Below are 16,993 nucleotides of genomic sequence, written 5' to 3'. Positions count from 1 at the left end.
ACGCACATTAATTTGTTACATTACGTTGTTATATTAATTGGAGTAGTATTGTATAAGATAAAAATTGAAATGTTCTGTCACATAAATAATTGACTTACGATTTACGTGCATCGTACGCACATAGATACTAGTTGAAAGAAAAAAAGAGGAAAAATATAAATTATCTCAATGGTAGTATATACTATAAATATCTATTTTGTTATAAAATTTAAAAGGTAACTATAGAAAATAATATTTTAAAATAATTTTGGTTTATAATAAATAGGGTGTATAATTAAAATTTCCAATTTAAAACACTTTTCTTATAAAAGTGAGAAGGCATTTCCTCTTTTTATTCGTTCTCTTATTATTTCTCACTCCGCCTAAATCCCTTCTTGCGGGTTGGATCGCGAACGAAGGATCGATCAATTTCGAATTAGTCCAGTGCGGCCGAAGTAGATAGTCGTCGCCGGCGGTGGCGAGTTTGCTCTTTCGGCGGCGAAACTCAAGTTGTAAGTTATCTCTTTGTCAATTGCGCTCTCTGCCCTTTGCTCTTGAGGCGCTTTTCCCGTTATTTTTAGTCATAATCTACCATTAATATTGGATTTACAATGCGTTGATTCTGCTCTAACTCTATAAATAAAGCCCGAGTTTAATTTCTATGTTTTGTGCGATTTTCACTAAAACTTACATTCTTACAATTGCTTCGATTTTGAGCTTTACAATTTTTATGACTATAGTTGTAATCAACAAACAACAACAACAACCCAGTGTAATCCCACAAGTGGGGTCTGGGGAGGGTAATATGTACGCAGACCTTACCTCTACCCCGAGGGGCAGAGAGGCTGTTTCCAGGAGACCCTCGGCTCAAAGAGGCAACAAGAGACACTATATTAGTACTATCAATAGACTCATAATAAAACAACATAAAGTACCATAAAATCCATAACATAACATAAATACCATAAAAACAAAGTAACAACAATATAAGAGATATAGGAAATACGAGAAAGATGTAAGGTATTAATACACAGGAGATAAAGCCCATCATCAGTAGTTGATCAATAGCATCCTAAGACTACTTCCTAACTGGCTAGTCTCACTCTAGTGCGCTGTAACAAAGACATCACAATTTCCCTAACCTACCACCTTAATGCTCGATCTCCACAATTCCCTGTTTAGGGCCGTGTCCTCAGTAACCCTAAGTCGCGTCATATCCTGCCTGATCACCTCTCCCCAATACTTCTTAGGTCTCCCCCTACCTCTCCTCGTACCCACCACTGCCAGTCGTTCACACCTTCTCACCGGTGCATCAGTGTTCCTCCTCTGAATGTGCCCGAACCATCTGAGTCTTGCTTCCCGCATCTTGTCCTCCATGGGGCCACACCCACCTTCTCTCGAATATCTTCATTTCTAATCTTATCCTTCCTTGTATGCCCGCACATCCACCTCAACATCCTCATCTCTGCAACTTTCATCCTCTGGATGTGTGAGATCTTCACCGGCCAACACTCGGTCCCATACAACATAGCAGGCCTAACCACTGCCCTATAAAATTTACCTTTCAGTAACAGTGGCACTTTCTTGTCACACAGGACTCCCGTCGCTAACCTCCATTTCATCCACCCCACCCCTATACGGTGTGTGACATCCTCGTCGATCTCCCCGGACCCCTGAATAAACGACCCCAGGTACTTGAAACTACCCCTCTTAGGGATGACTTGAGAATCAAGCCTCACTTCCACTCCCGCTTCCGTCGGCTCTGCCCCAAATTTGCACTCAAGGTATTCCGTCTTCGTCCTGCTCAACCTGAAACCTTTGGACTCAAGGGCGTGTCTCCAAACCTCTAACCTCTCGCTGACGCCGCGTCGTGTCTCGTCGATTAGAACTATGTCATCAGCAAATAGCATGCACCATGGCACCTCCCCCTGAATATGATGTGTTATAGCATCCATCACCAGGGCAAATAGGAAAGGGCTGAACGCAGACCCTTGATGCAATCCTGTAATAATCGGAAAATAATCTGAATCGCCTCCTGCTGTCCTAACCCGAGTCTTAGCTCCATCATACATGTCCTTAATCGCCCTAATGTAGGCAATCGGGACCCCTTTAGCCTCTAAGCATCTCCATAAGACCTCCCTAGGAACCTTGTCGTACGCTTTCTCTAGATCGATAAACACCATGTGGAGATCCTTCTTCTTATCCCTGTATTGTTCCATCGTCCTCCTAATAAGGTGGATAGCTTCTGTGGTAGATCGCCCCGGCATGAACCCGAACTGGTTGTCTGAAATAGACACCGTCCTTCGCACTCTCATTTCTACCACTCTCTCCCAGACTTTCATGGTATGACTTAGTAATTTAATACCCCTATAGTTGTTACAGATCTGGATATCGCCTTTGTTCTTATACAACGGGACCATAGTACTCCACCTCCACTCTTCGGGCATCCTATTAGTCTTGGATATCACATTAAGCAACTTAATAAGCCATTCCACGCCTGCTCTACCCACACACCTCCAAAGCTCAACCGGAATTTCATCTGGTCCGGTAGCTCTGCCCCTTCTCATCTTACGCATTGCCTCCATGACCTCATCGACCTCAATGTCCCGATAATCACTTAGTTCATGGGGGCTGTCGGCGTTCCTCAATTCACCTAGTACAATATCCTGATCCCCTTCCTCATTTAGAAGCTTATGAAAGTAGGTCTGCCATCTCCTCTTTATCTGGTCATCCCCCAACAAAACTTTGCCGTCCTCATCTTTTATGCACCTCACTTGGTCCAAATCCCGAGCCGTCCTCTCTCTCACCTTAGCGAGTCGGAGTAACTTCTTCTCCCCGCCTTTGTTCCCTAGTTCCTCATACAAACGAGCAAAAGCTGCCGTCTTTGCCTCCGTCACTGCCATCTTTGCCTCCTTCCTAGCTACCTTATATCTTGCAATGTTCGCTCTCTTCTCCTCCTCTCCAGTGCTCCCCACTAACCGCAGGTAAGCCACCTTCTTCGCTTCCACTTTACCTTGTACAACTGCATTCCACCACCAGTCTCCTTTGTGACCACAAGTGCGGCCTGAAGATACCCCTAACACCTCTCTTGCCGCCTTCCTTATATAGTCCGCCGTCGTCGACCACATAGTGTTTGCGTCCCCACTACTTCTCCAAGCTCCCATTGCCGACAACCTTCCTTCCAACTCCTGGGCTTTAACCTTAGTCAAGGCGCCCCACCTAATCCTCGGGCAGCCTCGTACTGACCTCTGTTTCCTTCTTATCATAATACTAACGTCCATCACCAAGAGCCTATGTTGCGTTGCAAGGGTCTCACCTGGGATAACTTTGCAATCCTCGCACAACCTTCTGTCGCATCTCCTTAGGAGGAGATAGTCAATTTGAGTCTTCGCCACCGAACTTTGGTAAGTAACCAAATGCTCCTCTCGCTTCGGAAAACTCGAGTTTGCAATCACTAGATCGAATGCCTTGGCAAAATCCAGCAGTGATATGCCCCCTCCGTTTCGTTCCCCGAAACCAAAGCCGCCATGCACCTCAGTATAACCACCTGCCGACGACCCAATATGACCATTGAAATCCCCTCCTATGAATAACCTCTCGGAAGGCGGAATACTACGAACAATGTCATCTAACCCTTCCCAAAAACGCCTTTTAATCTCCTCATCACAACCTACTTGCGGTGCGTACGCGCTAACGACGTTTAAAGGACACTCACCCACCACCAATTTAATAGTCATTAGTCTATCATTCACACGCCTGACCTCTACCACCGACTCCCTAAGATGGCTATCTACTAGGATACCCACTCCATTCTTACCCCTCACGACTCCGGAGTACCACAACTTATACCCATCCGCGTTTCTCGCCCTCGATCCGACCCACCTAGTCTCCTGGACACACGCTATATTAATCTTCCTCTTCTGAAGGATCTTCGCCAACTCTATAGACTTACTCGTTAGCGAACCTATGTTCCATGACCCGATTCTCAACCTATAGGCTCCCTTGCCCACTCTACCTCCCCTACCTCCCGACCCACCCCCTGACCCCGAGCCCACTCTTTGCCCCTCCCTCTGCCCCACCTGAGGACATGCCTTTAATCTATCATCCCAGACTGCCGCCACTACACCTACGACAACTCTACAAAAGACTCGCTAGTGCACCACGGACAACGAATCAAACTAGAAGGAAAGAAGTGACTACCTGTACACCTATTGAATGATTCAACTATTGTGAACTAAAGTAACATCAATTTAGCTAACACCAAAAGGAAAACAGTAGAACGGGAGGTACCAATTCCCGAGAACTAAACCTGTGTTGATTTGCAGCCCTCGATATACTTGCAAGCTCACGCAATGCTTCCCACCGCCCTTTGCTGATGCTCGTCCAGGTTGCTCTCCTTTGCTAGTGCTCGTGTGCCCAACTTGTCTCCAACCACTTTGAGAATTTCCCTGAAAACACAGAAAATACCACGACCCAAAGACCAACAAGGGCTATCACCGCTACCACTGGTGTAGCACCGAAAGTAACTAGCAGCCGAAATTAACTGAAGAAAAACAACAAGCAAGCTTCTGAAATAGGTGAGGAGATTCGGCTATTTCAGAAGTTCTCATATAAAAAATCGGATAGGAGTGGAATTGACCAAATGCTCAGTTCTGAAACTTATGCAATATTAAAAGAAGACGGTTTATGCAAACTTATGGTTTGAACTTAATTAACAAACAAAAATTCCAAAAAAAAAACCCAAAATCAGTAATGAACGAGTACCCAAGTAATAAAACCTTCAAAATGAGCAAGAAAACTCGATCCTACTAAACATCCCAGAAAGCTACACGATCTCGATGTGGAAAAACAACTTACACACCCCTAATTTTTGGAATTAAAAAGCAATTGCAGCATCAGATTCTACTCAAATTATGAACTCAGTGAGGTTATATACACGATTGTAATAGCAATAGGGTTTATGCAATGAAATTGTTCCTTTTGCTTTATTTTTTTTATTTCCTGTTTGTTACTCTTTCAGTTCCATTTCCAGCTAGTTACACTAATTTTCGGTCAGCGCAAAGCAAAAAGCAGGCCACAATATGAAAAAATGTGAATGTAATAACTGATCAACTTTAAACTGAACTTTTTTGCCATCATTACCTGCTAATCAGATCTGAGACTCCTTCCTGTTGACATCCAGACTTACAGGTTCCAAAGAGTGTAATGACTGATTAATTTCATCTAGTTCCCATTCATTAAAACTCCTCCAGGATCTAAGCATTTGATATCAATTAAGTTGAAATATCCCATAACTTTAAATTAGTCCATCCACACTGGCCACGAGTAATGTTAATATAATTATTTTTTACCAGGATTAATATGTTAGAGAACTTGACAACTAATATCTCCAACTACTTGTATTGTTTCTGTTTTCCGATTATAAGTTGTTAGACATGAGATTGTAGTTGATGAATTGGAACTTACTGATTTCATTTTCTTGTAGAGATTAATGTGGGAGGAATAATATCTTCGGCTTTTTGCTGGATATACCAGACCACTATATACCATTGAAACTGCATCATTTGATTGGGAGAAGTCTTCTGAATTTTCTCTGCAATTTGAAAGAATGTCAAAAATTAGAGACAGAACAGAAGATTTTAAAGATGCTGCACGTCGTTCGGCATTGTCTTTGGGATATGATGAGGTACATTTAACTTATTCAGCTCATTGCTTTTCTCTTTTCTTGGTTCGAAAGAATTATGTCGTGCATATGTGAGGTACATTTAATTGTCTTGATGAATCTTCATGCTTATGTGATCCATACTATCCTTTGCCTCTGGTGTAGGCTCTGATCGTGCATATAGCTTTATAACTTCCTTACGTTTCAATTGTTATACTGTCCGCAGATCAGTGGCTCTGTTTTATAATAATTTGACAAAGAATTTGCTACTGTTCTCTTGTTTGCATGAGAGCTAGTATTCCATATAAATGAACTTCAACACTCTCTTTCCCGTTTTTCCTTTTTCTTTTTACCTCAATGGACAAAAAAGAATATATATTTTGCTGTGTATTATTTTTTAGCCTGTGGCATACTCCATCAGGTCTTAGCTTATATTTCATCTGAACTTAGATCTTTGCTGACAGTCCAAAACAGCTGTGTTATTGGCATCTTTTATCATGCATAAACCTCGGCAAAGGTCAGGATTCACTAGAGCTGCGCTTAAAACGGTATATTCTTTACACCTATTGCTTATCTTCTTTTCTTATATTGCTTGTGCTTTGAAAACTTTTTTCCAAAATTTTCCTTCGTCAGCTGGAGAGCATTGGAGCTCTAGAGCAATTTTTGATGAAACACAAAAAGGATTATGTTGATTTGCACCGTACAACAGAACAAGAGAGGGATAGCATTGAGCATGAAGTAAGATTACATACTTGATGTCTGTCTTTCCCTTCTTTTTTTGTTCTCTCTCTGTTATTCCAAAACATGACAGTTAGCTAAACTATCTTCTACTTGCTGCGATGTTGGATTTCTGAATATATTTATTCTTGTTTTGTGATGCTTCAGTATAAAATATATTTTTATGAGAACAAATGGGTGTTTCGGTTTGCAAATAGGATAAGACCATATCATAAGTTTGTCTCATTGCAGGCATTATGAGCTAGTGTCTTAAAGATGAAAATAATACAACAACAACATACCCCAGTATTATCCCACACCGTGGGTAGGTAGGGTAGTGTGTACGCAGACCTTATCCCAAAGATCAAAATAATAATGGAACTAATAATGTGATTATTACAATGGTATCTACCTCTTGATTTATAGGCTTAAGGGTGAGATTGGAGTTAGGATTACATGTTTGAGACAATTATTCAATTTGTCCGTTAATCGGCAGTGATTTGCTCCCTTTTAATTTAATAAAATATTCAATTCCAAACTAGTCTGAATAGCAACAGGAGTCTCTTATATCTGGTTTGCTGTATCGGGGCCCTTTTCACTCCAATACTTGTAAATAATGTGTCTGCTAAGGCAAATTAGGAGTTATCTAAAACTAATTTTTCTTTAACTCTCACACGTATCCCGACCCTGTCCAAATATAAGTCTTAGAACAACGAGCCTTAATCTTAATCAGTTGGTATCGCCAATATGGCTCATTTCCTTCCATTGTGTTATATTTTTACCACATGATTCTAGTCTACCACATACCTTTTAGAACTTTCAATTTACCATAGTATCGCTTCTATGAACTGGTGCTTTCGGAGGTTTATGAAGGCATGGTCAAATCATCTCGGATGACATTCTCTTATATTATCCTTCTATGTATGCTACTTGCATCTTGACGTGATAATTTATGATCTTGTCTAATTTTGTACGATGCACATTCATCTTAATTTACGCAATCTACGACAGTAATCTTGTGGACGTGTTAGCGTTTGAGGCTCAACAATTACTCCCATATAATATTGCTGGTCTCAGAATCATTCTATAGAATTAGCCTTTCACTTTATTAAGTATCATCTGTACATAAATCTCTTGTAGCATTCTTCTAGTTCGACCATCTATACGACTTTTATGTGGTACATGTTTATCTATCATGCCACTCTCTTGGAAAACTCAGTCTATATGTCTCAATTGTTTGCATTTGGGCACCGCACCGCTATCTCATCCAATCTCACTTCACATTCATTCTCCTTATAGGCGCTAATCTTGCAGTGCATAAAAATATTTAGAATTAAATCAATCAGTATAAAAGCCATAATCTTATGAAAAGAGACCATATTTAACCTAGTTTTGGGTACAAATGTAGTAAAAAGAGTAAATATAGCAAAATACCTCTCCAAAAAAAGACTTATTTTATCTTTCGTTTGAGTGGCAGGGAAGACTATGGGCAGTAGTGGAAGGGGAGAGGGTTCTAAACCTCAATTCCCAATTCATGGAATTAGAACTCCAAACTCCTCCTGGACCTTGAATAATTGTTGAGTAGCTTACCAGACTACTAAGTGCTTTAGGGTTGGCCCACATTTATGATGTGAAAAACCAATGAGTTGGTCGTGACACACGTTGAACATTTTTCTAAAGTTTGATCTTGTATGTAGTTACGAACTTATTAGTTTTCTTATATTGCTTAAACTTTTTGTAATACCCTATAAACAGTGTTAAGTTCAGCGCAGTCAATAATACAGAATCTTGGAAAATAACAAAGAGAATTGTAGGATGAAACCAATAGAAATTGAATTGGTGGTCATAGTACTTCTCATTCCAAGTTAGACCATAAACTATGACCTACAGAATTGACACTACTGCACTGAAGTTCGCTGTTCTTTGATTTCCTATCTTTCTTATATAGTCCACTTCTGATAAAAATTTACTCCCTGCAAGGTAAAATTTTGTCCGCTTTTCCTGCTTTGTCAAGTTTGATGTCTTGATTAACTTTTGAGTCTCGAGAAAGTGCTCCTTGTGCACCTTTGTGTCTAGTGCTCCTTCTGCAGCTTTGTGTTTATGCTCCTTCTGCAGCTTTGTGTTTGAATGCAAATGTACTTAGTCGAGATTATGAAGTTAGAATTGGAAAAAAAAATTAGAAGGATCTTTACTAACACAACTTCTGCAGGTTACTGTTTTTGTAAAATCATGCAAAGAGCAGATAGATGTTCTCAAGAATAGTATAAATGAGGAAGATGCACATTCAAAGGGATGGCTTGGATTCAAGGGTGACAATCTGAATGCTGATACTATAGCACACAAGCATGGAGTGGTACGGTCGCTACATACAATATAGTCATCAAATATCCTTATAACTGATTATAATTGCTTTATGAAGCATCTTCTCTCCGTTTTCCGCTGGTATTAGGAAATTATGAAGTGACTTCATAGATACTCTTTGAATTAAAGATACTATCGTATGGCCTGTGATGTTACAGGAATTTTTTAAATTGATTTCTTTGATGTGACGCTGTTAAAACTCTTGCATCTATGTGCTTATTTTAGATTATTCGAATTAAAGATTTATTTTCATTTTGCTATTAGGAAAGTTGACGTTTTTTGTGATTGTTCTGCAATTGACACAACAGTATTGTAGTTGCCATATCACAATACTTTCTCCCCCATTCTCGGTGTTTCGTACTTTCTGTGAATAGCCTGTTTAATGTTGAGAATTATTGAAATGAACTCAGATGTTGGGGGGAAATACTTCGGATGGTTGTCTTTGGTGTGATTCCACTGGGAGAGTATCCATCATCCTATCTTAAATTTGTGGATCTCTACTATCTGAGATTGTTCTCCACCAAATTTTCTTTGTGGAAAGTATGTGGTGGCTCTGTGATCTGCATAACAGTATCTCTGAGATAGTGTGATTAAACTCGCTAGATTGTGCTGATTATTAACTTACCTCTTGACACTGAAAATATACTTTTTCAACCTATGCTAAGTTTGTATTCAGTTGAAAACAGTTCTAAAGCTGTTTCTACTTTCTTTTACCCGTCTTCCAGTACCACTTGCTGCCCACTAAGAATGAAGGGCGAGATGCTTTCTTATAATAGAGTGCTAAGGAATTTGAAAGGAGTCTTGATGCATATTCCTATAATTTTTGTTTGCTTTTGTGCTGTAGGTTTTAATTTTAAGTGAAAAGCTTCACTCGGTCACGTCACAGTTTGACAAGTTGCGGGCAATACGCTTTCAAGATGCTATTAACCGAGTAACACCAAGAAGGAAACGGAAGAACTCTACTAAATCAAATGCTGCAGAGGCCTCTGTGTCTAGTAGTTTCGACCCCGACATGAAAAGGGACTCAGAGATCAGGGACTCTGATATATCACAAGCAGCACCTATTAGAGTCCAAGAACAACTTTTGGACAATGAAACACGTGCCCTCCAGGTAAGTAGGAAGTTTGCTGTTAGAGGATTTAGTTCCGGAAAACAAGCAACATGTGAAGGCTAAAATCACAATCTACTTTCCTGTACTCTTACCTACTATGATTACTCACATGATGCAGGTAGAGCTGAACAGTCTCCTGGATTATGTTCAAGAAACAGAAACAAAGATGGTGGAAATGTCTGCGTTGAACCATCTTATGTCAACTCATGTTTTGCAACAGGCCCAACAGATAGAGCTATTATATGAGCAGGTTAGCAATATTGTAGATATTTAGTTTCCAGTTGGATAGAACTTCTATCTTGTTAATATAACAAGTCAGTCATTTTCTCTCTTTTGTTTAAATAATTCTGACTATCTCTTCATTTTCTATATTAACTTTCCCATGTGACCATTTTCTTGTAGAACTAACAAACTTCACGATCTACGGTTCTTTCATTGTTCTATAAGTTTGTGTGAACTTATGGTTTTTCGTTTCAGGCAGTTGAAGCAACCAAGAATGTGGAACTTGGTAACAAAGAACTGTCACAAGCCATTCAACGGAACAGCAGTAGCAGAACTTTTCTTTTGCTCTTTCTGTTTGTGCTTACATTTTCAATCCTCTTCCTTGATTGGTATAGTTAACCATAAGATAGAACTTCTCTTTTTGCTCTTTCTATTTGTACTTACATTTCCAATCCTATTCTTAGATTGGCATACTTAATCAAAGGTTAAACTTTTCTTTTGATCTTTTCTATTTATGTTACATTTTCAATCCTCTTCCTAAAATTGCATAGTTAATGACAGGGTATAGAGCGTATATTGTCGTCTTTCGTACTTTTTGCTTAAAGACATTATGCTTTATATATGTACTGCCATTATTATTACTTTCTCATGCCAGCAATATTGAACTTTTGTCCCAAGGATCTCACCATAAACTGGATAATGGCCGATGTGATTACCAGCCAAATTTTAGCAGGAAATAGAGCAGGAAAAATGAAAATGGTAAAAAAAAAAAGGAAGAAGGAATTGTACAGGATAGTGGTATAGACCTGGGGCAACCCATGAACTAATATCATACTTTTTGTTTTTTTCTCAGGAAAGAAAATAAAAATATAAAAGAGAAAGGAAGGGGAAAATATGCATGGTAAAAAAGTGTTTGGCACGACTACTAAAACAATATGATTGCAAATATGCAAACTGAAAGACAAGTAGACTCCTCTAGTTGAGAAGGATAGTTGCTACTATTTTAAATGCTTAAAAAGGCAAACTCAATCTCGATTATTGGCTTGTTGGTGGAATACAATGATGGTGTTTCCCTCCGAAACATTGGGGGGGGGGGGGGGGGAAGACAAAATGGAAAGGAGGAAATGAAGAAGAAAAGAAAATATTAGCAATAAAATTGTTCTACTTAAATGTTAGTAAGATTTTATCTGTAATAAAATTCGAATCCTAGTGTATGTCTAAATCACACATTATGTGTTGCACTTTTATCGTTAGAGTAAAGGCTTAGGCGAAATCCAAATTCAAGTATGTTCTTTTTATCATTTTTGGATTAAGCGAGAATGTTAGGAAGTAGAAAAAAGGAAACAATTTCATTTTGTAGGATCGGCGTCCTGCATCACTTGAAATACATAATAGAAATTATAGAGTCGTAACTATTAGATTGTAACTCTAATGCAACCATTAGACTGAAACTTTAATCCGTAAATTTTAAAATTAAAACTGGTTTGTTGTTGTATTTTAAAATTAAAACTGATTTGGAGATTAGACAGTAAGTAAAGTAAAATTACGCGTGGATCACTATTAGTATTTCGGTTATATCTTTTTGAAATTTTTACATTCCTATACAATATTTGAAATTTTATTACCCTCCCTACTCAAGTTTCAATCTAATTACATACTATATACAAATTTACCAATTATGTACATTTTTAGGAATTAAATGAGTATCTCTTTATATTATGAATCAATTATTTCATATCCTTATTCTCTCTCCCTCCTGCGCTCTCCCTCTCTCCGTCTCTCTCTCTCTCATGCGCTCTTTCTCTCTCTCTCTACGCCTCTCTATCTCTGAATCCCTAATTCCAATAATGTAGAGCAAAGGGAAAGAGAGCAACAATTCCATGCTTATTGAAATTCCAGTAATGTAGAGCTGAAGGTGTTGCACAATTGGTGTTCAAATTCCAGTAATATTGCACAATTGGTATTCAAATTGAAATTGTCAATCAATAAATTTTGAAGATGTTTGACTCTCCACCATTAACAACCATTAAAAAGCTTTGAATTCGAATTTGGGTTTTCAAACATCATTATTTGTTTGGATTGGGTGTTGCAAACAATTGAGAATATTGTTTGGAGTTTATATCTCAATTTTGAGGGTATTTTGGTGAAGATTAGACTTGGTTTTGGCTGAATTTCAGATTGCAACTCGAAGAAAAAGAAGAAGAAGAAGAAGAAGAAGACATGACATACTGTCACGACCCAATTTCACCTATAGGTCGTGATGGCGCCCAACACTACAGCTAGGTAAGCCAACTAATAAGTCAAACGTACATTGGTTAAACTTTTATTCCAAGAAAATAATAAAATACCAACTTCTACCAATATGTGTGTGCCAAGACCCGGTGTCACAAGTGCATGAGCATCTAGTAGATTATACAAAACTCCAAATACTGTCTGAAATGAAATAGACAGAATATAAATATAAGAAGAGACACTGATAGCTGCAGAACGGCTCAGAAAGGCAGCTCACCACTATGCCTCGGGATGACATGGGTATGTGATGATAGGTCCTCCACAAGTACATGTCTCAAATCCTGCACAAAAGTGCAGTAAGTGTAGTATGAGTACGTAAACAACGTGTATCCAGTAAGTATCAAGCCTAATCTCGAAGTGGTAGAGACGAGATGGCCGACTTTGACACTCACTATGGGTCAATAATAATAACTAAAATAAAACTAAGATATTTAAATCAGTATGATTTACAGGATTTACGATAATTTATTTAATCAGCGGAAATAATCAAATTCTTTCCAATGTAAAAATTCTCAATATATATATTAATTAAATCTCATTTACAGGAGTAACAATTAATTCCTTAACAAACAAGAATAATAATTCATTAAATTCCAAGGATTTTTCAATTTATTAACTAGCTTCACAAGCTGAAATAAATTATTAAAGTATCGTGTAATTATTATTATTAAGCACGATTTCTGCCGAGGACGTACGGCCCGATCCAGAGTGTCGTGTACACTGCCGAGGGACGTGCGACGCGATCCATAGATGCATCTATCCTGCCGAGGCGTTCGGCCCGCTCCACAAGAAAGGAGAACATTTTCTTATGTGCCTCCGGAAGGAGAGTATATTCATTATAAGATGAATTTGGGAGGAGAACAATTTCTTTTAACAATTAATTGATTTAAACAAACAATCAAGCCTATGAGATTTTCATCCTTTAATATCTTTATCTAACAATTCACAATATATTCATATAGATATCAATTAATATAAATAAATCAAAGAATACAATTTACACAAGTAAGGCATGCTTTGAGTCCTAAACTATCCGGACTTTAGCATTAATAGTAGCTACGCACGGACTCTCGTCACCACGTGTGTACGTAACCCCCCACAATTAGCAACAATTGTTTAATATTAATCACTTATGAGGTAATTTCCCCCTCACAAGATTAGACAAGAGACTTACCTCGTCTTGCTCCAATTTAATCCATAATTTTGCCTTTTTCACGATTATCCAACTCTGTCTGGCTCGAATCTAGCCAAAATAATTCGATAAAATCACTAAAAATTATAGGAAATAAATTCTATAAGGAAATACTACATTTTTGATAAAAATTCCGAAATTAATTAAAAATTCGCCCGCGGGGCCTACATCTCAGAATCCGGCGAAAGTTATGAAATCCGACAACCCATTCAATTACGAGTCCAAACATACCAGTTTCACTCAAATCCGACTCCGAATCGATACCGAAATCTCAAAATTTCGTTTCTATGAGATTTCTAAATTTTTTCTAAATTTCAATCTCAAAACACTAATTTATGGTGAAAACAATGATATACTTGTATATGTAGACCAAATCCGAGTTAGAATCACTTACCCCAATGTTTTTCCCTTGAAAATCTGCCAAAAGTCGTCTCTGCTCAAGCTCAAGTTCGTCAAAAGTGGCAAATGAGACGAATGCCCTCTTTTTATAAAACTGCCCAGCAGCCTTCGGAACTGGTCCTCGAACTGGGTCTCGATCGAGGCTTCGATCACAGGCTCGAGCCTGGACCTCGGTCATGGCCTCGATCAGGGCATCGAGGTTGGGCCTTCGATCATAGCCTCAATCATGGCATCGAGCTTGAGCCTTCGATCAGGGCATCGAGCATGGGTCTCGATCCTAGCCCTCGAGCCTTACCTTCGATCATGCTCTCGAGCCTTGCCTTCGATCGAGGCTTCGATACTAAGCTTCGTCCCTGGCTTCGACTCAGGCCTCGATCGTGGACTCGATATCTGGGTTCGATCTGGGGTTCGATCTGGGGCTCGATCACAGCTATGAATATACAGCAGAAGAGAAAATTGCAGCAGCTTTTTAAGTCCAACTTTTGATCCGTTAACCATCCGAAACTCACTCGAGGCCCTCGGGACCTCAACCAAATATACCAACAAGTCTTAAAACATCATACGAACTTAGTCAAACCTCTAAATCACATCAAACAACGCTAAAACTATGAATCATACCCCAATTCAAGCTTACTGAAACTAAGAGTTTTTAACTTCTACACTCGATGTCGGAACCTATCAAATCAACTCCGATTGACCTCAAATTTTACACACAAGTCATAAATTACATAACGGAGCTATAAAAATTTTCGGAATTGGATTCCAACTCCGGTATCAAAAAGTCAACTCATCGGTCAAACTTCCAAACTTAAATTCTTGTTTTTAGCCATTTCAAGCCTAATTTAACTACGGACTTTCAAATAAAATTTCCAACACGCTCCTAAGTCCAAAATCACCATACAGAGCTGTTGAAATCATCAAAGTTCTATTCTGGGGTCGTTTTCACAAAAATATTGACCGAAGTCAAACTTAGCATTTTAAGGCCAACTTAAGGAACCAAGTGTTCTGGTTTCAGCCCAAACACTTCCAAATCCCGAACCAACCATCCCCGCAAGTCATAAATCATTACAAGTACCTACAAAAAGTTTTATTTTTTAGGAAACGGGGTTCTAAAAGTTAAAATGACCGGTTGGGTCATTACACATACAATATACTTACGAAATTATAGTAAAGTTGTAGTAAATTTATAGGTAAATTGTATTATGTTGTTTATATATATGTTTTTATTTGAATATTGTATGAAAATTAAAAAGTAGTTGTATTATGTATGAATCGTTGTATAAAATTTATATTTAAGTTATCAATACTATTTTTTTACAAAAGGTTATTGATATGTATCAAAATTGTATTAAGAGAGTTAGTTTTGATTGAAATTTTAGAGAGGAAGAAGCACACACCACACACAAAATATATACAAATCAGATACAAAATATACAAAAGATATATTGTATAAAATTTGTATAATAATTGTATTTAAGTTGTATGATGTAGTTGTATTTAACTGGTAGAAATAATGTATGAAAGTTGTAGATAAATTGTAGATTAGTTGTAATTATGCACAAAATATATACTAATCAGATACAAAATATACAAAAGACATATTGTATAAAATTTGTATAATAATTGTATTTAAGTTGTATGATATTGTAGTTGTATTTAATTAGGTAAAAATAATGTATGAAAGTTGCAGATAAATTATAGATTAATTGTAAATAAGTGTATACTGTATAGTTAGTTGTAATTCAATATTACAAAATCAAATGCAATGTGACTAATTCAATATTACATTCTAAGTCGCAATTGACTATAGTTTCATTGAGGGTAAAATTTGATTATGTAATTTGACCACATAACTTGTGACTATAATTGTCCAAAATGTCGATAAGTTCAAAATGTCTCTGTGCCAATTCTCAGTACTTGTACTGAGTAGTGCCATTTGTCTAAGTAATAAGGAGTCCTATTTTCAAGTTGGTTACGTGATAGACCTGCAGGCTTTTGGTGCTTATAATGTAGTTTTGATTTCCTCCGCATTACGAAAAGTAATGCATGTTTAAGGAAATCAATTGTGTTAAGTTGATAGCATAATCAGATAAATATTATTCGTTGAAAGACATTTACTAAAGAAGAATTTCGTGATGCTTAATTTTGTGAATATTAGAGTTAAATACCAAGAGGTGTTGTTATGTCAAATATCACCAGTTTCTCAAATTATACATGGGGAGGCAACTAGATTTTATCATCATACAACTATTTTTCAACTTTCATACAATATTCAAATAAAAATATATATATATATATATATATATATATATATATTCAAATAAAAAATATATAACTACAACATAATACAATTTAAATATAATTTACATACAACTATAATACAACTTTAATACGATTTCGTAACTGTATTATATGTCATTTTCTTCTTCTTCTTCTTCTTCTTCTTCTTCTTCTTCTTCTTCTTCTTCTTCTTCTTCTTCTTCTTCTTCTTCTTCGAGTTTCAATCTGAAATTCAACCAAAATCAAGTCTAATCTTCACCAAACATCCTCAAAATTGAGATATAAACTCCAAACAATATTCTCAATTGTTTGCAACAACACTCAATCCAAACAAATAATGATTTTTGAAAACCCAAATTTGAATTCAATAGGGACTGCATACATATTTGACAAAATTGTTAATAGCTGTATTTTTATGACTTGCTCTGTGTCCGCCAAGTGCTTGAAGCGAATCAAATTATTTTTTGCATGTTTTGCACTCAAAAGATTTTACGTCCCAATGATTGATTCCTTTTCATTATATCTACACAATTCTCCATTGCTAGTTTCTCTATTGATATTAATGATTCTTCTTCTCTGCTTCTCTTTAACACCATGGCTTTTGAAATTTTTTGAAACTTAATTAGTCACGGTGAGAGAAAGTGATGAAGAAATAAAGAAAAATTGACGTGAAAGGCGGCAGTGAGGAAAGAGGAGAGGAGAGAAAAAAGGAAAAGGATGTAACTAAATTTCCTAATTTAAGGCACTAATAATAAATTGTATATAATTTGTAAGTAAT

At 37.4% G+C, this 16,993-nt stretch overlaps 1 protein-coding gene across 1 annotated transcript; it reads left to right on the top strand.

Moving 5' to 3' along the window:
* Positions 1 to 333: 333 nt before the first annotated feature.
* On the top strand, positions 334 to 10,579 carry LOC107829097 (syntaxin-81-like). Its single transcript, XM_075229785.1, has 8 exons — positions 334 to 491; positions 5,465 to 5,665; positions 6,106 to 6,189; positions 6,275 to 6,379; positions 8,568 to 8,711; positions 9,564 to 9,830; positions 9,949 to 10,080; positions 10,308 to 10,579. The coding sequence occupies exons 2-8, from the start codon at positions 5,588 to 5,590 to the stop codon at positions 10,449 to 10,451; spliced, it is 954 nt and encodes a 317-aa protein (XP_075085886.1). The 5' UTR covers positions 334 to 491; positions 5,465 to 5,587; the 3' UTR covers positions 10,452 to 10,579.
* The last annotated feature ends 6,414 nt before the right edge of the window (positions 10,580 to 16,993 follow it).

Source organism: Nicotiana tabacum, chromosome 14 (assembly GCF_000715075.1).
Source record: "Nicotiana tabacum cultivar K326 chromosome 14, ASM71507v2, whole genome shotgun sequence".
Taxonomy (NCBI): Eukaryota; Viridiplantae; Streptophyta; class Magnoliopsida; order Solanales; family Solanaceae; genus Nicotiana; species Nicotiana tabacum.
The sequence above is the reverse complement of the archived record's forward strand: the minus strand, read 5'-3'. Positions and strand labels throughout refer to the sequence as shown.

What these genes read in the sequence shown, in the direction of transcription:
- LOC107829097 (XM_075229785.1), top strand. Translation starts at nt 5,588, where the DNA reads ATGTCAAAAATTAGAGACAGAACAGAAGATTTTAAAGATGCTGCACGT. An exon ending in CTAGAGCTGCGCTTAAAACG is followed by an intron (nt 6,190 to 6,274) that starts GTATATTCTTTA and finishes TTCCTTCGTCAG; the next exon opens with CTGGAGAGCATTGGAGCTCT. An exon ending in GGGATAGCATTGAGCATGAA is followed by an intron (nt 6,380 to 8,567) that starts GTAAGATTACAT and finishes CAACTTCTGCAG; the next exon opens with GTTACTGTTTTTGTAAAATC.